The sequence below is a fragment of the Misgurnus anguillicaudatus genome, chromosome 1 (assembly GCF_027580225.2).
Source record: "Misgurnus anguillicaudatus chromosome 1, ASM2758022v2, whole genome shotgun sequence".
Taxonomy (NCBI): Eukaryota; Metazoa; Chordata; class Actinopteri; order Cypriniformes; family Cobitidae; genus Misgurnus; species Misgurnus anguillicaudatus.
In genome coordinates, this window is record NC_073337.2 from 20,956,414 (window position 1) to 20,980,898 (window position 24,485).

The 24,485-nt window shown below is 36.0% G+C and overlaps 1 protein-coding gene across 1 annotated transcript; it reads right to left on the minus strand.

The window, feature by feature from the left end:
- Positions 1 to 9,902: 9,902 nt before the first annotated feature.
- Positions 9,903 to 24,111, minus strand: LOC129432107 (plexin-C1). The gene is made up of 14 exons (XM_073869256.1): positions 23,223 to 24,111; positions 22,960 to 23,078; positions 22,713 to 22,847; positions 22,379 to 22,479; positions 22,163 to 22,271; positions 21,930 to 22,086; positions 20,407 to 20,518; positions 11,395 to 11,488; positions 11,265 to 11,297; positions 11,003 to 11,136; positions 10,658 to 10,837; positions 10,422 to 10,530; positions 9,958 to 10,125; positions 9,903 to 9,923 (listed from the first exon to the last, which is right to left on the minus strand). The coding sequence occupies exons 1-14, from the start codon at positions 24,109 to 24,111 to the stop codon at positions 9,903 to 9,905; spliced, it is 2,361 nt and encodes a 786-aa protein (XP_073725357.1).
- Between the last annotated feature and the right edge of the window lie 374 nt (positions 24,112 to 24,485).

Consider the following 24,485-nt stretch of genomic DNA (forward strand, 5'->3'; position numbering starts at 1 on the left):
CGTCGGGTTGACATCATAAACTAGCGTTGGCCTGACATCAAGCTGTTACATCAGGTTGACGTCAAAAACCAACATCAAATTGATGCCAAGCTGTAACGTCGGGTTGACATCATAAACTATCTTCAGCCTGACGTCAAGCTGTTACGTCGGGTTGACATCATAAACTAGCGTCGGCCTGACATCAAGCTGTTACATCAGGTTGACGTCAAAAACCAACATCAAATTGATGCCAAGCTGTAACTTCAGGTTGACATCATAAACTAACTTCAGCCTGACGTCAAGCTCTGAAATCGGGCAGACATTCTGTTTCGGTTGAAAATGAAAATCAGGCTGCTGTCAAGCTCTGACTATGACAAAGTTCTTATTTATTTATGAAAATAATTGCTTGTGAGAGGACTGAAACTAGATCCCATTTAAACTCAAAATACCCATTCAGCAATTAACTCTAAACACCCATTAAGTCTTTTGTCTTCTGTACTGTATGCAGACTGAATCATTTATTACCTTTTCTTCATTCTGAAATCATTTATTTATAACTTTGTTTGTATACTGAACATTGACACCTACTTTGCATTAACTGCCCATAAAAATTATATATTTAAATTATAATATATTATTATTATATTAAGATTAATTACTTTGTTGTTGTTTTCATTTGTAAATCTGGTTTGATATAAAAAGGTTTATAAAAGTGTCTGCTATTTGAATAAATATTTTAAAGGATTTTGTCATGCCAAAAATATTTAGACGTTTTCTTCATGACGACAACCAAACCAACCAAAACTCTTTTCTTTTTCTGCTGGACTAACCTCAAAGCTAGCCAAAAAGGTGCCTTTTGCTTTTGGCTGGCTAGACTTTGCACGCCACAATGCCTCAATGTAATGTTGTTTCACACAAGGCTGTGAACAAAAGAGATCCCACATTAAGCCAGAAATGCCCAATATAAGCCCAATTTGGCCCAGAACATGTTTTATCCAGCTCTCTTGTTTCCTTACTGTAGTGTTTGCAGTTGCCGATTCCTCCAGTCATATTCACGTCCTGTTATTCTTAAGCTGTGGTTGTTTTTGCTTTTACAGTAATAAGCGGGTGGGGTCTCGGTGCTCATATCCTTACGCATATGTTTGTGCGCGTATGTGTGAGAGTCGCGTTCACGTCAGGGTGAATGTGGCCATTGTGAGGTTTGCGTGTTAGCGCTTAAGGGCTGTTAAATGATCCCGTGAGACTGCGTCCTAAATCTGTATGGTTATTGTGTGAATGTGTGGGTGTCTGGCCACTAACGTGCCCACAGATGACATAACTAATAGGTGTCTATGCGTATCCGACCTCTTTCTTTGTCCGCCTAGAGGGGCCTACAATTATAGCTGTCGGGTAAAGTAAACCAACCCGGTAAATCATGTTTAAATGCAGCTTACTGTCTGTATGATTCTGGTGTATGGGCCATAGAGATTTTGATACGTTTTTTCATACGTGTTGCCTTGTTGTCTACAAGTGGAAACCGAGGATAGCAAAGATGTTACTTCTTTGGTAGGCAAGGGATTAGCCAATATTTAAAATAGGAATTGACGAATCTTTGGGAATGTTTGGGATAATGTGAGTACACTGATGCATGAAAAATATCTGTGTGTGTCCTTTGATTGACAGCTACATTCATGATCTAACTGAGGCGTATCACTGTGGTACTCAGTGTTCTCACACCCATGCACTCACAGACATGCAACACACCAACAAACACAAGCTGATAATAAAGCGCCATATGTCCGGAAAAAGATCAGAGCTTGGCGTGAATGGTGCTTTCATGCCGACTCGAGCTGATTCATGTGGCGCCTGTCAGTGAGATTTTGCAGGGTTCGGACTGAATCCTCATCTCTCTCTCGTCGCCACTTGAAGGAAGCTTTCAAGATTGAATGCTGGATCAGTACCGGGCTGAATAATAATGCACAGCGGTTAACCTTTTAAAGCTATTTTTAACTCGGGAGTAAAGAAAAGAGTGTGTTAAGGAGTGAAATCCAAGCAGATAGAGTTACATAACACATCCGATACATAGGCTTAAAAATGGAAATTCTGCCATCATTTACTATTGTTTCAACCTTTTAAAGCCCATTGAAAAATCCCATTGAAGCGTATTCACAGTAATGGCAGGCAAGAGGCTAATAAAATGTCTTATTTTGTAAGCAGAAAAAAAGTCATATGGGTCATTCTACAGAAAAGGTGGAATTCGGGTGATGGAAATAAACTTCTTTCAACATACCCAAAACTTCTTTAATAGCATTAATTAACTTGTCAAATCTATGAATCTGCAAAATGGGGAGCTTAATCTATTTTTAACCTTTTAATACATTTTAATAAAGAATGCATGAGTCATTTATTTGTCATTGGTGTTACCTGTGATTTAAACAACATTAATGTTGATACTCAATATTTTTTCTCATTACAGCTTGTGTATTTAGTTAAAGGTTGAGTGGAGGAATGATAACAGCAAAAAATAATTGATTATTAATATTTGTTTAATTAAATTCTTCATCTTTACCCAGCATTGTATGAAATTATTTGATTCTCAGTTTGACTTTTTTCTTTAAAACCAACAAAAACAAAAATATTCAACCAAAAAGGCTTTGATGCAAAGACTGAAATATCAACAATGACTTACATCCCATATTAACAACAAAATATTACTACAAAGTACAAGAAAATGCGTTCATAACACCAAAACTTGGTTTAACATCAATGACACAATGTAACACCAATGACACAACGTAACACCAATGACACAATGTAACACCAATGACACAATTAGAATATAATAATAGATAATTAATATGATAAAACTTATAAACTTTTATAAAATTTTCCATCTTGTTTTGTTTTTATGCTTTTATGTTGGTCAGTTAAAGGAATAGTGCTTAGGAAGTACTCAGTAGAGAAGTAACACTAATGACGGTAACACCAATGATGGTAACACCAATGACAAGTTACAGAAAAAAACTAATATTTTAACAAAATGGCTGCCATTAGCCATTTCATCAGAGATGTAACAATCACATACTTATTCAGTATAATGCATTTTTATGTAAAGATCTTAAAACTCCCAGCTATAAAAAGAGTAACACTAATGACATCCAAAAAATCTTCTCAAAATTCTTAGATAGATCATGATATTTTAGACAAATAAGGTAAGACATCTCACAAACCTTTTGCCTTCCTCCACTGCAATTCTTTCACTGACCTCTTGACCCAGAAAAAAATTAAAAGAGCTGATGCATTGTTTCAAAATAAAAGTGCTTTGGGTAGGGTAACACCAATGACATAAATTTGGTGGACAAATATTTATTTGATATTATTCATATTAAAAGTGTATTTTTACCATTTCAGTGTTGTAGTAAATTCATACAGGGTTAAAGGTACATGTAAATTAGATTTGTTTTATAAAAAACATGGTTTTAAATAATAGGTACACAGTTCAACTTCCATGTATGATCAAAAGGACAGGACAATTTTCAGGACCAGACATTTAAAAAAAAGTTTTAAAAAAGGAAAAAAGAAATTTAAACAAATAAACTCTCTCATCATTTTAAAGACAGTCTATATTTATTAAAAAATCATTATAGGATTATTGGGTCAAATTAAATGATTAAGGGGTCTGCAAAAGCAAGGGACAAGCATTTCCACCTTTTTTGTAGAATGACCCATATGGTTTATTACATGGGATGAGTAAATACTAACAGGATTTACATTTTCAACTTGTAACTTCATTCAACACATTCCGATTTATCCCAGCGAGGCGTTTTCTTGTCATGTGGCTAGTTTGGGATTTTTAAATCCACATACTTGTGCCCAACTGAAGCTGTGATGGAACATACTGTATTAAATGAAAAACAATTTCTTTTCCCATCTGAAATGCTATTCTGGCTACCAGCTACAATAGATGTGTTCCCAGAAGGGCATCTGCTTTCTTGGTAACACACACACACACACACACACGCGCGCACACACACGCACACACGCACACAGAGTGAATGAGGGCTGGAGAGTGTCTCCTTTCATGGTCTAAGGAGATGAAAGATGAGAGGAATTTCTCTGGGATTACCTACAGTACAGCAGACTTCCCAGAATTCCACACACTAGGAAATGGGCTTCTAGGAAGTGGTGATTAAAACGAAGTGGCACAGGGCCAGACAAGTAGGATCACCATCAGTAGCTCCTCCCCTTTCTGATGAACACACTCTCTTTACACCTCTCTTTTTCTCTCTCTCCGTTTGTCTCATTTCTGCCATTTCTTTTTCTTTAATATACATGCAAACTCAACGAGAGTAACTAATGCACTGTTATGTATCCATAAAAAAGCTATCTCTTGAATGTCAGCTTTGAAACATCTCAGGGTTTCTCGGAAATGCACCATCCCCAAATGTAAATAAACTGCATTAAATAGGATTATTTAAACTGCATTAACTTTGATAATAGATCCGTGCTACGGCACCATTTTATAATGGTTGTTAAATAAGTCCTTAAAAATGAGCCCAAAACCCTTGTAAATCATTAGATTTGTATCTAAATAAAGGATTACAAGTGATGCAAATAAAGTGCTTAGTGTTTATTGAATAAAAGACCTTCATCAATGTTTCTCAATGTGAATAAAAGCCTGAACTGCTTTACAATCAGGCCATTTAAAAGAAAATCATTTAGTGTAAACATCACCATTCGAATAAATAAAAGCTCTTCTGTTCTCCTAATAAGTTGTTACAGCGTGCCTTTAGTTTATCGTCTTTTAAAAATCCATTAATTATATCTCAATATCACATGTTGTTTATATTATTAAATCTATTTTATATTTATGTTTATATTTTGCTTATAATAATCAGCTTGTATAACAACGTGTTTCATGTAGATATAACTCAAAGTAAAAATAACAATTATATTTCAGTTTATTTATTATTATTATAATATATATAAATATATATAAAAAGCAGGATTTTTTGATAAGTGGAACAGCAGGTGTGTTTGCACTGGGGTTTATTCGCTCTCCTATTATTCCCTTACTTTTTTCACTTTGGAAAAAGGAATAAACCTTGAACATTTAGTTGGATCTGTTTGAATAAAATCTGTACAGAAATGCCACAAATTGTTGTATGTAAAGGCAGTTCAACAATACTTTTGTACAAACCTGTTGCAACAGCCGGAGGGTCTTTGCATGAGCTGTTGTGTTTTATAACCTCTCACACATACACACATATGCGAGCAGATATTTGTGTTAAATGGGGAGTGAAACGGTGTGTTGTGCATGTGGTAGTACTCATTACGTATTGCATTTACTAATAAGACCTCATTCTTTTCTTCATGCTTGCTCACATTTGTATTTCCATATACTGGGCTATATAAATATATAATAAACTTAATGTTTACTAAGCAAATTTTTTTTTTAGGTTTTTAATATTTATAAATATAAGTAAAACTTGTAAACAAGACACAAGAAAGCTCCTCCGGTGTTATTTAGCTTTTTTTAGGTTTGTAATAATAATTTTCTATTTTATAAAATTTGACGCTAAATATTCCCACGTTTATATTCATTCCAGTACATAAATCTTATTCGCAGTGACACAGTAACAGCCTGCGGCGCTCCATCTGAGAGTCAGAACTGTGAAGGGATTCTGGGAAATCTCTGTACCTCAGAATGCAAGATAACACGTATTAACCCGGCTTATTGGAAGCAGATGCCGTTTTCCCACAAGCCTCCCACAAGGGTTAATTTCGGAAAGTTCAAAACTGCATCTTTTTACGTTGTGATCGACCATTCCTGCGTATGTGTGTGTGTGTGTGAGTGTGTGCACGTAATGTAGTTCTGTGAATGATGCCTGGCTTCCTTGAACATCTTTCTAACTGATGTGTTTCTCCTGCTAACCTAAAACCAAGAATCAGCCCTACCCACATAATAACAAAAAAAAAGCCGAAACAGGGAATTACAAATGTCCTCCGCTCTCAAACACCCCTTCTCAAATGATGTAGTATTTAAAAAATGTGGGTGAGGTAATTCACTCCAATTTCTTTTTTTTTTTTGAGGTTATGGAGGCATTTGAGTACTATGTGGCTTCTACCTACTGGAAAGCGTTGGGATTCCTGGTATACATTATAGAACAAGTGGGTAATGTGCTATTGATCCTTCCATAAATTGGGAACTCAAGAATGTGAATCATCTTGTTGCCATAGCGATAGCAATCTCCATACCTTTATTTTTGTCACAGCTTAATGGATTGTCTTGAATGTATGATCTGTAATTGTACGAGTGTGTATCTGGGTGTGTAGTTGTGCACACTATAATGATAGTAAATGAGTTCTCTGTATTAGCTGCTCATTTCAGAAGTGTCTTAAGTTACCCTATTATTAGAAACGAAAAAGAAAAGATTTCTAATACATGAACTCCGGTTAGATATTGATTTTGGTGTTTTATGTACAGTGAGTTTGTAAAGTATGATATTTTTCAATTTGTGAAAATGTTGCTCTTTCTTTCTATTAACGCGTAAAATAATATGATTAATGCATCGATTAAAAGACACAATTGTGTACAGTAACACTCCACATGTGCAAAAACAAAAACTATAAGGATCTTTGTAGTATAGACTATGCAATGTGGTGATACATATCACATATCTGATCTGTATGCAACACAAACATGCAGGACAAAGGCAGAAATTAAAGTCTGCATGCACAATGATAATGTAAACCAACCTTTCAACCAAACCAAAACTTTGGAAATCATCAATTATTCAGCAGTGATCACCAGTTACATTATTCTGTTACATTAATCTATTTTTGTTTGCTGTATGTATTCGTCAAAACAGATTTTTTTTAAAGGAAAGTATGTGTGACCCTTTCTGTAAAGTTCATGCTAAATTTTCACAATCTAAATATGAGATTAGAAGCATCCAAGTTTTAATTTCACATTTATTTCAATCTTTAACATGACCTCATTAAAGATAATAAGATTATATTTTTTACATTATGATCTTCACAGACAGGGTCACATATGTCTGTGCTCAACTGTCTACTGTGATGCATTGTGCTTGCAACCAACTAAAAATGTGTACTTTGAATGCACTGTATGGTTTTAGATAAATACATCTTGCGAATGCATAAATGTCAATGTCAAATCTGTATTCAAAATCTAAATAGGACCGTAAGTAGCACTGTATTCTAAAATGCATGCTGTTGCAGAATTTAGACACGTTGTGTTAAATAAATGTGTTTTTAATATGCAATTGTATTTTACAATATATAATGTTTTCCCTGGCCTATTTGTTAGTAAACATGTTATGTATTACAGTATAATAAAAACATTCATCTATTACACATAAGAAAAAATACAGAACTTTGTAGTTGAACAATTTAAATAAAATTATGGTCAAAATATTACAGTAAAAAGTCTTTCAGTACAAAATAATTACTAAACAGCAAACTAAATGACTGTTTCACTGTTGTAAGATAGTGTATAATTATAAGTGAGTAAATTGCGCCACCTGGTGTTTGGAGAACAACTGAAGCTACAGCATGAACTTTAAAGGTCCCGTTCTTTCTGTGTTTTTGAAGCTTTGATTGTGTTTACAGTGCGCAATATAACTGTTCATGTTTCACGTGTAAAAAACGCGGTATTTTTCACACAGTTTACTTATCTGTATAGCGCTGTTTTCACTATCTTCCTTGTTTAATGAAGTCGCTCCTTCAGAAATAAGTTTCGAGTTCTGATTGTGTAGTTTGTTTACTGTGTTGTGATTTGATAGCAGCTTAGCTTGCCGTTAGCTTAGCTGGTGACTGACGTATTCCTGTGGGCGGAGTTTAGTCAAAAAAACGATTCTACTGACGTCATTTAAGCAGGAAGTAGAGGACTGTAGTGCAAACCGGCCGTTCGGTGTAGGCTTTGAAAGGTGAATTCTGTTAAAGAAAATATATTGCCTGGCAGTGAACTTTGAGCTATATCATTTTACAGGTATTATTTATGCTATTATAGCAACATTACACACTAACAAGGGTTTAAAAAATGGGATCAGAAAGAACTTGACCTTTAAAAAGTGAATGAAAAATTATAGTTCTTTTTCGTCTTTTATGTTTTTATATGAAAATTATGCTTGTCCAAATAATCACAGACTTTAGCTTAAAGTCGCAATGAAATTGAAATGGAAAAACTATATATATATATATATATATATATATATATATATATATATATATATATATATATATATATATATATATATATATATATATTTAATATTGTGGTATTATTAACAAATTACTTGTATATCTGTGAGCTTCATTATTTTTAAAAAATTTGTGTGAGCTCATAATCTTTAATCATAATCCTCCTCCCCTTCTCAAAACAATCTCTCTTCACTTCCGGTCATTTGGTATATAGCAGGTGTGCGGGGTCCGGGAGAAGATCGCAGCGATTAGCAATTAGCAACACGACCCAACGTCAAACAATCCAATCAGATCTCGATGGACAAATTCAAATCCAGCCCTGCCTTATTTCATTCCAGAAGCCGTTTCATTCGGATATACGTCACCACGAGGAAAATAAGGCAATCGCTACTTCCGTTTCATGGCGGCTTTAAAGCGTAACTAAACCCCTGGTCAGAGCCTGACTCCACCCACTGGCAATATTTGAAAAATGCAAGAAAAGTGGGCAGATCCCAACGGAGATATAGGGGACGAACTAAGCTCGTACCAAGTGTGCTGAGATCGTAACAAGGGCGTGGTTAGCTTGAACCTGCTTACGTTCACGAGGCATTTTTTGGACCCAACATCCAATAGGAAAATTCAACTGCAGTAGCCACCGTTCAACCTGAAGAGGGCAGCACTTGTTTTTACGCCATATATTGTAGTATTGAAACACTTCCAAATGTCAAAAAACGTACTAAAATCAATGAACAGCACTAATAAAGCCCCATTCTTACAGATCATTAACTAAAAATAGTTGGTTTAGGGTTTAGTTACTCTTTAAAGAAAACGAAAACAATTGCCTTACCAACTCATTACATTCATTTTCATTGTCCCTTTATGCTCAGCCAGGTGGGTCCTGTGGTCTGATACAAAACAACAACCCAGTCTCACCCCATGGCGTCAACACTTGACGACACCCGACCATGCGCCAACACGTTGACGCGGAGGGTACACCCCCCGCGCCATCCCCCGACGAACTGGGGACCTCAACACCACTAAGTCCGTTGCATTATTTTTCCTATTTTCTTACCATTTTCTACCATTTTCGCGTCGGTTTAGGGTTAGATTTACATAATGACATCCCTACCCAAACCTCTCCCTAACCCCAATGCCAGGCGACAACTGTTTAATTTCGCGTACCTAATAGTATTGAAGTCCCCAGCTCGTCAAAAAATGACGCGAAAGGTATACCCTCCGCGTCAACATATTGACGCATGGTCAAGTGTCGTCAAATATTGACGCCATGGGTGTGAGACCGTGTTACAAACAAAGACTTCGTACTGCTTTGTCCCATCCTAAAAACAAACGATTTTCCAACCCTGATCTGAAATATACAAAGAAAGAATTATCATAAAAACTAAATAACATTTCTTTTAAACTTAAGAGATCATTAAACCAGAGACTGAAATTTATTGTACTACCATAAAGACAAACTTACAGTGATAGAGTCCACTGTGTGGAGGTTTTCTTTAATTGTACATGTAATGGCACTAGAATTAATCTTAACTAAATCACACTCATATTCATCATCTCCCTGTAGACCAGACACCTGCACCTCATTCATACTCAGATCCAACTTATCTGCATTTTTCTGTGTGTGTGTGTGTGTGAGAGAGAGAGAGAGAGAGAGAGAGAGAGAGAGAGAGAGAGAGAGAGAGAGAGAGAGAGAGAGAGAGAGAGAGAGAGAGAGTTGGTTTTCACAGATACACATGTGGTTTCTGCAGTCACTGTATCATTTAAATCAGTGTTTACCTTTATAGTCACCAGTACATCATTGTCCATGTGTCTGGTTGTAAATCCAATGAACTCTGGATCAGGCTGGTGGGTCAAACTAGCACAGTCTAAAATGACGTTACCAACTTTCAACATCAAATTAATGAGACCATTGCCATCATAAGGGTGGGTGTAAAACCACAAATCCTTAGAAATAAAGAGAATGAGGATAAAGTACAAATTGTATAAAGCTGCGAATACGATAGATATTTTATAAAAAATTAGATGCTCACTGAAGTTCACAAGGGAATAGAAAAACCCAGATCTACATTTACAAAATAGAAACTAACACCTCTAAAATATGTGTGAATATGGGCCATTTTAAAACTACAGTCGGAGTATAAACAGCTCTTAGTGTGACAGACAAAATGCTGTGGTTGGCTACATGCGTTTTATTAGAATAAAGTCGCTTACAAAAGTATTAAGCACACATTTCACTGTACCTTTGAACTTGTGCTGTATTCTGATTTGAGCTCTTTATTGGAAGGACGGATAATGATCGATTCCACAAACTCCATATTGATCCCCTGTACATGAATCTTCCTTCCTCCACTGATAGATGGATACAAAATTTCAAAAACAAAAGACTTCAAAACCAGGTGGCAGAACTTAAGAATCCATTCTATAACCAAATAACCAAAATTGACTTCATGTTTTTGCTGTTTTGTCTGTCTCATACCTTCTCCAGGTGACTTTGGGTTGTATTCCTGTGCAGCTGGGCTGGGAATTATAAGTAATGATGCTGTTACCATGACAACGGTCATCCTCAGTAACAACGCATACTTTTAGTGTTCCTTTAGTTTCACTGGGAGGAACGTGGAACTTCAGATGGTCACTCGAACGATCAAACACAGGAAACCTGGAGAGACACATTCATGCAGTATATATGAATAGTACATAAGATTCCTCAAAATGTCCCCACAAGGTCACAAAAATACTGGTATTCCTATCTTTGTGGGGACAATTGGTCCCCACAACGTGATAATTACCAGGTACACACACACGCATACACACACGGTCTCACTCTTTTGAAATGCAGTCCAGATCCTCTTGAAAACGGATTTTGGTGACAGATTCCAGGTTACTTCCTGTTAGTAAAACATTGTTTCTGCCATGGAAAGAAACTCTGTTCGGCTCTATAGAGAAAATTTTTGGCTCCTGTAGGACACAAAGTGTTAGCAGTAAACAAACCATGTTACTGCATTTTTGAAATTTGTTTTAAATTATTTACTTCCTATACTTTGTATAATGTATATACTAGAGCACATATTCAGTATGACACTTACTTTGTAGTCTGTCTGTAAATCTTTACAGGCATCCTAAAGTGAGGAGAATTTGAAGCATGAAAAGATTTTAGTCCAAAAATAATAAAAGCCCACATTCATACATTTTTAATCTTATAGACTATTGTTTTACCGGTGTGTGGAACTGTTCATCAAATCCATGTGTCCAATCACAGTGCTTGAAAGAAGAGGACCAATGACATCCAGCTGAGATGCACTGCAGACACCTGCATTTATTCAGTGTTACAATGAGACTCTATAGTTGAAAGTATACATACTGTAGGTATAGGGGACAATTTGTATTTTAACAGAACCAGATTCTACAGGCTGTGGTCTACTCATCTTGATACTCTGTTTTTAATTTGTTTTAAATGGGGTGTTTCAATGATCTGCTCAAAGCATCTGAATGCAGTAAGGAAATAGTAGATGTTACCTTAGACACCATAATCATTGATTGTTATGTAGCAAATTTTATTTAATAAAAAAGTCAATTTAATATAAGATTATATAAACAATCGCTTGCTGATGTTACATATCGTCGCTGTCCGAGGAAAACCACATATGTCCATTTTGCCGATTTTGAGATTTTTCGACGGATTGAATGTCCAGGTTCATTTCCGTATACAGTATGCGTCACATACCTAAATGGCCAATGAAAAGTTGTGAAGTCATGTCATCTGATTTTCACGTATATCCATTGGGTGTCAAAGGTGTCAATCACGCCACGTATCTCTCGCCTGTGAAGCGTCTCACCGGTCTCGTAAAGTTTCATCGAAGCTCAGCAGTGGATATAGCCGAATAAACATAGCCTGTGAGACAATATCTTTCCTTCATCAAGGTAAACGTTCCCCCTGACGCCAGACGTAAGTCTAGGAGTGACTAACTTACGGTAGGACTGTGCAAACAAAGTATCTGTCTAGCATAGTGTTATTTACGCTGGGGACATCCCACCGCTTTTTGAAGGCGTTTGGTTAAAATGTTCTGAAAAATCAAGCGATGCTTAAGACTGGTTTTGTGGTCCAGGGTCACATATGTTGCGTTGTATGCTTATGGTGTGTTTTCTTGTACATATGTAATGAAATTATTGCAATCATTGGCATTGTTCGGTTGAGCTGGTGTTGCAGGGACTGTTACATGTGTGCAGTCGACATTGTTGAGGGTTTTATGCTGAGTATTTTCTTGTTGTTGACAAGCCTACGCTATGCCCATTTTTGATGCGCCGTTATTCAATATTTTCCCCGTCCTGCAATAATGTTTTTTATCTGATCTTTTGTCCCCACCACTTTTCAACACAAACTGACGCCCCTGCTGTCTAGCATTACCATGTCAGTGTATTGATTCATTGTCCCTTCATAGCTTGCAAGAGACATTTAATACACTTATAATTAATATTAAATAAAGTAAGCATATTTAACTAAGACGTAGGCTATTTAATAAACTGAGCGTATTTATCTGTCAATATGAAACACAACTTGGCCATTCTAATTAATGATCGGAAGAACGCGTATCGACCACCGTTACTGTAAAATATGCACGTATGTCCATTTAAACTCAATTTTGGTCAAATGTGGATTATATCATTATACTGGCAAGAATATGGTTACATGTAAAGATGCAGTACCAAGTATGACAACGCTACATTTAACTGCTTTTGACATACGGTGTTTTTTTCACTTCCTGAAAAGTAACCGTTTTGGACATACGTGAGTTTCATCGGGCAGCGACGATATGAAGCAGTAGCGGAGTGGCCATCGGGAGAGTCGGGACATTTCCCGGTGGGCCGGTAGTGTTTTGAGGCTGCGAGGGCCGGTCTGATACATTGCAAGTTATATAGCAACCCCGTCTGGCGGCCTGATGTGCGGCCGCTTTCCCTCTGGTCAAACTGTGCAGCCTCTTTGCTCAACACAGTAGGCTATATAAAAGTGCTCAACCTGTTCGGCAGGCCAACCATGTTTAGGATTTTTTTTTAAATATAGGGGGATTATTGAACGGCCCCTCTCCAAATTGCATAGCCTGTCGGCCTTTGATGTGAAAAGCTGCGTCGCCGAATGCTTATTTCCGTACATACGCGGTCGGATTGATCCATCAAGCAAAGACTATTTGATAGAAAGTGTGGATTAAGGATGTTTAAAATCTCTAGCCTGGTGGTCAGTACTTGAAAGAATAAAATCAGCACATTTGCAAAGGTTTATCTCCATATGGCTATATATAATAAATAAAATTTAGAAGGGTAACTTTGCAGTATCACATTTTATATTTCCTACTATTAGATTTCTATTAGATTTCCATATTAATAGACGAGATTATTCAACTGAAATATATAAATATCCTCACAACATTATTATTTCTCAAAACTTTGACCAAAATTATTTTCAAATGAATCTGTATTCTAGATGCACACATTATTCCTGATATGATTTGAATATTACACTCTAAAAAAACAAACAGTGCTTTATAGCACCAAAACTGTTGATTTGAATCGTAACCATAGAAGAACCGTTTTTAGTGCTATATAGCACCGGTGAAGCACCGGTGAAGCACCTGTGTAGAACCATATAGGTGCCATGTAGCACCACTATAGCACCACATTTGGTTCTGCGTGGCGCTGTGTGGTTCTGCACAGGTGCTTCACCGGTGCTATATGGCACTAAAAACGGTTCTTCTATGATTATTTATTTTTTATTTATACGTTTATTTGTCAGGGACAATGCAGAGCACATTATTACTTACATAATTATCACAGTCAGTAGTAATATGTGTAAATGTGTTGCGAGGTTTCTAGCCAGTAGGCTAATTTGCAACCCTAGTCCCTGGTCAGACCTTTCTAAAATAATCAGAATATTTTGTTTTTAAAAACTACACAGTCAATTACACAATCATACTATAAATACATAAAAACTATATACTAACATAAGAATTTCACAAAATCATGATCATATTAGACAATACAGCACATCATATAGCACGCCCCCAAATACCCAGCCGTAGTCAATGGCCACATGTTTGATTTTCTTTCAGCCAGTATTTTACCTGTCTGTTAAATGTTTTTTGCTCTGTTTGTGTTTTTATTTCAGTTGGTAAATCATTCCAAAAATGGGTTCCTATCACGGAGAAACATGACTGGCCGAAAGTGGTTTTACGCCCCTCTGTTATTAAGTTGCCACCAACTGCTCCCCTAGTGGCCACTCTCCTTGTGCTTATTTTTGTTACAAACGGACAGAGTACGGCTGGAGCTAAATTATTTACACATTTAAAAATCAGTTTAATAAAAGAGAACTTGATAAAACTATCAAAATTTAAAAGCTTGTATTTTTGTATAATCAGACAATGATGCCACGTAATTGGTTTCTGATCCATTATTTTCAATGCCTGTTTATACAGTGATATAATGGGTTTGACTGTTGTGTGGGAGGCTTGGCCCCATACAGTAACACAATAAGATAGATGAGAGAGAATCATAGCATGAAAGAAAAGCAATGATGCCTTGACAGGTATATGAGATCTTATCTGTCTAAAACAGTTCAAATTTATCTGAATAGTCTTGCAGAGTTTATTGATGTGTTTATTAAATTTAAGTTGTGAATCCAAAATAATACCTAAAAATTTAAATTCATCAACTTCCTATATTATTGCTTGATCTATTTTGATAGTACATTTAGCTTTCCCTCTTATAGAAAAGCACATAGATACAGTCTTTTTGATGTTTAGTGTCAAATGATTATTTTTAAGCCACTGGGAAATACCCTCCATTTCCTTAGTCAATGTCTCTGCTACTGCAAGTGGTGTTTTGGCCGATGCATAAATTACTGTGTCGTCAGCATACATTTGACAGTTTGCTGACTGACAGCATGTTGATAAATCGTTTATATATAAACTAAAGAGCAGAGGCCCCAAAATGGATCCCTGTGGAATACCCATTTTGGAGTATAGTGGTGTTGAGAGTTCTGTGTTTATTTTAACACGTTGCTCTCTATGCTCCAAGTATGATGCAAACCAGCCAATAGCATGTTCAGAAAAATTAAAAGTGGTAAGTTTATTCAAGAGTATCATGTGGTTCACGGTGTCAAAGGCCTTTTTTAGGTCTATAAACACAGCTCCCACAACATTACCCATGTCCAGCTTACTCTTAATGTTCTCAATAAGGTAACAGTTAGCCATTTCTGTGGAGTAACCTGCTCTAAAACCAAACTGTTTTGAACTGATAAGTTTATTACTTTCAAGATACTCTATTAGCTGTTCCGTAATAACCTTCTCTAAAATTTTTGATAGGGCAGGCAATATAGAAATTGGCCTATAATTGCTTGCTTGGTCCTTTATACCATCCTTAAAAATTGGTGTAACAATGGCTTGTTTCCAACTTTGTGGGAATTTACCCACTCTGATGGAAAGGTTTATCAGATGGGTTACAGGTTTAACCAAGACAGAGCTATGAGCTTTAATAAACGCAGTATCCAGCCCAAACACATCCTTTGCCTTAGACATATTTAGTTTAGTAATGATTTTATGTACTTTTTCCTGACTAACCTCTTTAATTTGGAAAAGTTTTGATGACTCAGACTTTGTGGTGATATATGATAGGTTTGCTGGTTCAAAAGTCTCAGCAAGTTCCTCCACTGACTGAATAAAGAAGTTATTGAATTCATTTGCAATAGCTGAATTGTTAGTACTGGTAGCTCCATTTACTTCCAATTCTGATATTGTTTTTTGTTGATTAGGCTTAAGTTTAATAAGACTGTTGAGGTGCTTCCAAAGGGATGCGCTATTTCCTTCAGATTCCTCAATCATTTGCATAAAATAGGCGGTCTTTGCTTTACGCAGTTCTCTAACTACTGCATTTCTCAATCCTTTAAAAACGAGGAAATCGGTGTTTGTTTTCGAAAGCAGTGATTTTTTCAATGCATAATCTCTTTTTTTCATTAGCTGACGGATGTCATTATTCAGCCATGGTAAAGAGACTTTTAGTTGCGTACCTTTGAATGTCTTAGTATATTTACCAATCAAATTTGTAAGGTTTTTCATCAGGGAGTTACAACAATTGTCTAACTCATTCGATTGTAAAACATTATTCCAGTCTAAATTGTCTAGATCGTTTTTAACGTGTATCAGCTTGTTTTTGGGAATAACCGAATGCCCTGTCTTACTTTCATTCCCAAATTTTAGTAAACGCTGTTTAGTAAGTTTTCGGACAGCCATAGTCATATTATGATCAGAGAGACCCGTAAGTAAATTATACGTTCTAGTAATTCGTTGGGGTCTATTAGTAACTATCAGGTCTATCATAGTTTTACTCATTCGCGTAATCCTTGTTGGACCCTTCATCATCTGCTGAAGACTGTGTTTTGACAACAGCCTCTTCAATTTTTTTCTACGACTTTTGTCTAACCAGTTGATATTAAAATCACCCAAAAAGATAGTTTCGGTGCGAATATTTACGTGTTTATAATAGGGCTGTCAATAGATTAAAAAAATTAATCTAGATTAATCGCATGATTTCATGAGTTAACTGCGATTAATCGCAAATTAATCGCACATTTTTATCCATTCTAAATTTACCCTTATTTAACACTTTTCAGGTTTTTAATATTCTAATCATATATACATATATAGATGCTTCATGCAAATGTATGTTAACAACAGCCTGTTTACATTTTTAACAGAATCACCAGCCATGGTTTTGTATACGAATTTTCCTTTAAGAAGATTTTTCTTTCTCCATTTTTGTTTGCTGCTGCATCATTTGTGACCTGTGCAGGCAAGTTGAGTCGGAATTAGCAAATTTTTTAAAAATTGTTGTTCATATTTTGACATTCTCTATTTAAACATAGGACAATGCATGATTTGTTGAAATATAACAAAATATGACAGAACTACACGTGTTTGAAGTTGAAAGAGTCAAATTACCACAAAAATTACCACATCCATACATTAAATTACCACATAAATACCTTAAAATCACTGGTAAAACTAATAGATTTAGCACACACAAAGCAAAAACATCATCAATGTATGTTCAACTTTTTTCCTTTTATTTGATTGGCATTGACACAGACTGCTTAAAATCTAAGTGATCTAATATAATGTTACACATCAGATATTTATACCCAGCAGTTAACCAAACATTTACTTAAGAGATAACAGATTATAGATCCTACCTGCGTGAATTCTTATCAAAACAGATATTTGTAAAACTGTAATTTTGTGTAGATGTCTATATATCCGGGTCGCGCACTCGCGCGTCTGTGTGCACGCGCTTCAGATGTCAGTCAGTCAGACTCAGCGTGAGGGGATCGCACTTAATAACTCTTTAACATTAATCAGGTACCGAACTTTATCTCTCTTAATGACTCTTTTAACATCAAGCAAGTCCTGCAGTCTATTTTATAAGTCAAGCGAAACCAAAATGAATTGAGACGCATGTATTAGATTAAGCATTAGGGGGACGGTAACGTTACACCTCTCAGACGTATAAATAAAGATCATATCAGATGTCCAACGAGCATTTAGAGCATTGGATTTGGTAGACGATTTGCTTAATGTTCATATTTATATGAAAACCTTTTACTCATTTAGAAAGAGTCACATTTGTCTGCGTCTCTGTTCATTTAACTATGGGCTGGACCAAGGGTCAAACAGAAATTGCGCGTTGCGTTAATCTCCGTTAATAAAATTAGTGGCGTTAAATTGAATTTGCGTTAACGCGTTATTAACGCGTTAATTTTGACAGCCCTAGTTTAAAAAGCTTATCTAAATGATCATAAAATGAAACATCATGAGATGGTGGGTTATACAGCACTACAATGTTAAAATTCATCTTAGGAGACAATATAACATTCAAAGCCAAACATTCTAATGATGTATCAAGTTTGATTTCGTTACATTTCAAAGTTTCCTTAACATAGAATAGTACTCCCCCACCACTTTTACCAGATATTCTATCTTTTCTATAACAATTGTAACCCGGAACATCAATCATACTGGTCGGGATATTACTATGCAACCAAGTTTCACTCAACGCCAAAAAATCTAAATTAGAGTCAGTTAACAGATGTTGAATCTGATCACATTTTGGCAGTATACTCCGAATGTTCAAGTGTCCACCCAAAATACCCTTAGGTTTAGATGTAGGCTCCCATATTACCCTTGCGTGATTTACAGTCTGAAAAAATCTAAACTCTCGTTGTTTCCTTATGGATTGGATACCACTGTCGCCGTATGAAGCTCCCGTTACCTCAGGGAAGACGTCCGTCTCTCCGAAGCCCAGCCGCTGCACGCGCAGTCCACTCGCCAGTGCACCTCCCGGGGAAAGGTTAGTAGATGGACCTGGATTTAGTTGCACATCCCCAGACAGTAAAATCAGAGTCAAGATAACGCTAAAAGTATTCCACTTGCGTCCTCTCCGATTGTCCTGCTTTCTCGGTGCTCCACGACGAGCGATCCCAAACTGCTTAGTATTCGAGCTTATGGCAATGTTGTTTTGCTTGCTCGTCGTGCTGCGACGGGAATTATCAGATTGTTTGATGATCGAGAAGACGGTAAGATATCCATATCCAAAAAAGTTCAATCTCGATATTCCATTCATATTTACTGACTGGTCGTTTTCAACCTGGGACATTTGTTTGTTTGAACTTAGATGTTGTCCAATTGGTGACAACAGAAGCCAACAGCAGAGCAGCAATACACAAACATTTCCCCCATCTCCATGATTGTTGTTGTTTGACTGGTTTCTTTGTTTTTTTCTTAAACCACTAACTGTTTTATTAAAAGCAAGGGCTATTCTGCCAATTAATAGCACACAAAAACAGTTAAAAAGTATTGAAGTGGAGCCTGACAAACCACCCAACACCTCCACCGCCATCTTTACGAGCAAAGAACCACTTTTGGTGCTATATAGCACCGTTTGTTTTTAGAGTGTAGACGAGATAATATAACGGCAATGAACGTCTCATATGCCATTAAATATCCACATATAAATTAACATTACAGCATAATGAAATTAATAAAAAGACAAGGAAGCAGGATTGGCATGTAAATTGTATTATTATTAGCGGGAAAAAAGCAATATTACTGAAATAATCTCTGAGGTAATGCGCCAAACACGTTAAAATAAAAAAGCAATAACCGTGGTAAAAACATTATTATCTCTCAAAACTTTATATGACAAAAAATTATATTTAAAGGAAATATTCTTACAGTTATTCAAAGATGCACAAATTATTCCATATTACTCCGTTTATGAGCACATTCATCTCTTGTCTCGCTCTGTTATGTAATAGCTGATTGACAGGTGCGCAACTCTGTCTTTCAAACAGGTATAATTTTGTATAGTTACTCATTTAGGAAAATTAGCCATGATTTAATGATTTTATTAATATTATGAAAATGTTTTTTTTTGTTGGGCAAATTGATTACGATTTGTATTACCCTAGTTTTACTACAAATAGGCTACGAGACATTTTTTTTTACCACGGAGGGCCGGTGGTATACGAAATTTCCCGGTAGATTTTTTGGTCCCACTCCGCCCCTGATATGAAGTAAGGATAATTGTGAAGTGAAGATGAGTGAATTAAAGTCCATAGCACCTGCAAGGTTGCTCTGCACTCAAAGAAAGGATGTGGTCATTTTTAACACATTGTTTTGTGTTATGCTATTTAACACATTATGTGTCATTCCGTTTTGTGTTCAATATGTGTTAAAAGATGAGTTTAAAAATGTTTTGAAGAGCATTCTCTTTAAAATTGAATCAATTACTCTGCCTACATAATTTATTTTATAAAACACTATTGATATTTGTATTCTAGAAGCTTAGACCTTTCCAACAATATATGATATACATAAAATTTATATGGAAAATATTGACGTAAACTTAGGTGTCCTGTGAGCGGGACAGCGCCACTTTTAAACAACACAATGTGTGTTGTTCTAAAAATAACACAGATATATGCAGTTAGGGTGTGTTGTCCTTAACTATCTTAAACATCTCTGTGTTATTTTTAATACATCCATTTGAAGAGTTTTTTAATGATTTTTTAAAATTTTGATACAAAAGAAGTCAGTTCATTTTTAGACATTTTGCACAGTGAGTGTAGTTAATATATTACAACCAATCAGTGTATATTAGGATGCTTCTGGAGTTTGTTTTTCTCACTCTGTATAAGAAGCCATTGTTGTATTATCTGTAATAGATGAGCAGTTCTTCAGCCTCAGGGTCTCTGTGATCTGCTGATCCTCAACAGTAACTGCAACCAAGACCCCGAAACCTAAAGAGATTAAAGGAATATTCCATTTTCTTAAAAGAAAAATCCAGATAATTTACTCACCACAATGTCATCCAAAATGTTGATGTCTTTCTTTGTTCAGTCGAGAAGAAATTATGTTTTTTGAGGAAAACATTCCAGGATTTTTCTCATTTTAATGGACTTTAATAGACACCAACAATTAATACTTAACTCAACACTTAACAGTTTTTTTTCAACGGAGTTTAAAAGGACTATAAACAATCCCAAACGAGGCATAAGGGTCTTATCTAGTAAAACGATTGTCATTTTTGACAATAAAAATAACAAATATCCACTTTTAAAGCACAACTTCTCGTTTAGATCCGGTCATCATGCGCTAACGTGACCCGACGCAATACTTCATCACGTCAAGAGGTCACAGAGGACGAATGCGAAACTCCGCCCCAGTGTTTACAAGTGTTGTGAAAGAGGACCGTTCCTACGTTGTTGTATGTCAACTGATAGTAATTAATGTCTTTGTGTCAGTTTATTGTTTACAATGGTCCGCAAATGTGCGTTTTATATATGTAACATGTGACCTCCCTACGTCACTCATTTACGTTAGGTCGCGCTGGACCGGATCTAAACGAAAAGTTGTGCTTTAAAAGTGTATATTTGTTATTTTTCTTGTCAAAAATGACAATCGTTTTGCTAGATAAGATCCTTATGCCTCGTTTGGGATTGTTTATAGTCCTTTGAAACTCAGTTGAAAAAAACTGTTAAGTGTTAAGTATTAAATGTTGGTGTCTATTAAAGTCCATTAAAATGAGAAAAATCCTGCAATGTTTTCCTCAAAAGACATAATTTCTTCTCGACTGAACAAAGAAAGACATCAACATTTTGGATGACATTGTGGTGAGTAAATTATCTGGATTTTTCTTTTAAGAAAATGGAATATTCCTTTAACAAAAACCTATGAATCCCTATAAACAAATTACTTAACTAAATAGAAGGTGGATTGATACATTTTTAACAAAGTGGGATTTGTAATTTGCAGAACGTTAGGTAAAGAATTATTGACGACAGGCCGTTAAATTACTTGAAAATAATGCACACCCAGGGTGGGCTTCACGCCACATTGGGTGTCCATTATTTTCAAAATAATTCAATAATTTGTCAATTATACTACTTATACCATGGTTACCACAAACACTGGTTTATTTTAAAGACATTTGACAGGCCAGGTGTGCATATATTGAAAACTAAAACTAAACTACCCATGGAACATTTCTTAACCAATCAGAATAAAGGATTCAACAGCCCTGTGGTATATTATGAACTATCACACACTTACACACTAAAAGAAATAAGGGTGGAAATAAGCATCACTCATGCTCATTTCGGTTTATACAAATATCAGAGTAAGCTTCACTGAAAGAGAACCAACCTCCACTAGACAGACGCTGGTCTGAAAAACCACAGGAGCAGTTTGGAAAAATTATAGCAGGATCAGATCCGTTACAAAGGTTCACACTTCCTGTGGTGAATGTACATGAGAAGATGGCAGGATTTTGTGTGCTCTCCAAACTCAAGGTGAGATGTAGAGTCATCTGTGTAAGGGATAACACTGATTGGTAAACAGTAAATTTCGATTAAAAAGAACCAATCAAGAGGATTATGATCTACCTCTCTAGAGGATTTCTCTGCCACCTGAAAAGACAGCAGTGGTTTCTGAACTGAGTTATTTGGGAAGGATATCCATGCAGAGATCAAGCATTCATCCTGGGTGGAACAACTTGACACAAACAACAATGTATCAGTTAGACTGATGAATACTTTTGACAAATGTGATGTTGAATATATTCAAACTTAGAGGAGTATGTATAGTAGCAGCATCCAGACCTCCGTGTCTCAGCACACCAACCACAGAGAGGATCCAGCGCAGCTCTGCAGTTTTTAAGAGTTTTGTGTTTATCACACTGAAACACAGGCACTCTTCTGATCTATATTAAAACAATGAGCAGAAAATGTCTGCAACACTTTAAAATATTTGCTTCCTCTTTAAAACTAAATTTCCATTTTGTCAAGATTACAGCCTATCATTGAAAAACATTATACCGATACATTTTCTTTTTCAACCCAATTTTTCTCTTTTATGTGATGACTGATGAGTTATTACTTGATAATTACTGTCATGTACTTAATATAGTAATTGTTTGTTAATTGAAATCCTCACTTGGTTTTTCAGAGCTATGTAGATTTGCTTGGAATCTTTTGGATCTAAATACATCTTGGTAAGCACTTTTTGATCATCATCAGATCTGTACAGCACTGTGGGACAGCCTGGAGTGAATTTCTCATCCAACACAACCTACAAATACAAACAGCATTATAATCCAAGCCATGACGTATTATATTCTACTGAATATTTTAAATACAGTGCATGTATAACAAAAAGAAAAAAATCCATCATCTGGCAAAACCTTTATCAGTTGTCCATCTTTGGTTCCAATTAAGAGCACAATCCAGGATTCACTCCTAACTGCTGCTACTGAACTCATTGACTTTTTGAAAACTTCTGCTATTGGTTGATGTTTAGGATCTATCTGCAATGAAGACAACAACTTTATACTTAATGAATAGTGAAATTATAACTTGTATCATGCGTAAAGTTAGATTTTTTTCAGCTTTTCTCTATAGGCTATATACTGAATAATAAAAATAGCGCCATTCCTTACCTCTGAACTAGACCAACACCTCTCATCTGTGAAGCAGAAATCTTTAACTTTACCATCAACATTACTGAGGTCGTAAACAGCGAGTGCTGTATTCTCCGGATCATTTTGCGCACTGAAAACACCTGTCCAGATCACAGCTTTATCTGAAGAAATAAGAGCTGATGCGATGAGGACAGGATAAGATATATTACTACAGCAGTCCAACATTGTTCCAGTTATGCTCTTCAGAATGTCTTTCTTCTTTCCTTTGGCGTTATTCAGCCTGAGGGCAAACGCTTGCCAACCGGACTCAGTCTTTACGTTGAGAAACAGGTACGAGAGTTTGAGCAAAATGATCTGAAACCCGTCTATAAACTCCACATCTCTTGTTGTATGAATGTAAGCATCTGCATCCTTACCTACTGTAGAGAAAATAGTACCTGGTTGAGAATGTAAAGTGCTCCACAAAGTGATAATAGTATGGTACTGGTAATTTTGAATATAGTCCTCATTTCCAACCAACAGGTAAGCACCATTAGGACTGCTGTCCACTATGAATGCTATGGATTTTTCATTCGGTTGTGGTACAGTAGTTAAATTTTCTTTGTAAATGCTGTTTGTAATATCATTGAGATCAAGAATTTCACAGTATCCACCGTTAGATGTTCCGCATGTAATCAGGGTCCTGTTCGACTCAAAAGGCACCAGAAGTGTAACTGTGTTTGGATGTGTGGCATCCAAATCCTTAGTCTTTTCCAGAGATAGATCGTGTCTCATCTGATGTAGTCGACGGTCAGTAAGAACAAACAATTTACTCCTACCAACTACAAAGTCCCTGATGTCTCCATCAAAGTTCTGCACATTGTCACACATGCAATATTTTAAAAGAAAAAATAATCCAAGTAAGTTCCCTCTCATTTTTTATATCATGGTGGTCTCATACAGCATCTGAATCGATGAGATGTTCTCACCACCACCCAACACATCTAATGAGACTCGTCCAGCAGAACACAGAATAGCATCAGGAAGTGAAAGCAGCGCATCAAATGTGAGGTGACTTCCGGGCAACAGACCAATAAATCTGTAGCCCTTATTGTGACAGAAATTTATGGAGACCTGGGTGGGAAGCAAGTTAGTTTTACACTAAACACATAGTTTACACTTCTACTATGTGTCTCAAACAATACCTTTAAATTTTTGGCTTCGACTTAAGTTTTAAAATGTACAACTTAATATAATCTATGAGGCAGTTTCCTGGACAGGGTTTAGATTAATCCAGAACTAGGCCTCGG

Bases quoted from the DNA above. Each gene is read 5' to 3' on its own strand.
- LOC129432107 (XM_073869256.1), bottom strand. From the start codon at position 24,111: ATGAGAGGGAACTTACTTGGATTATTTTTTCTTTTAAAATATTGCATG. The intron at 11,137-11,264 runs GTAAGTGTCATA...TGTGTCCTACAG, and splicing joins ATTTACAGACAGACTACAAA to GAGCCAAAAATTTTCTCTAT. The intron at 10,126-10,421 runs GTACAGTGAAAT...TTTATTTCTAAG, and splicing joins AATACAGCACAAGTTCAAAG to GATTTGTGGTTTTACACCCA.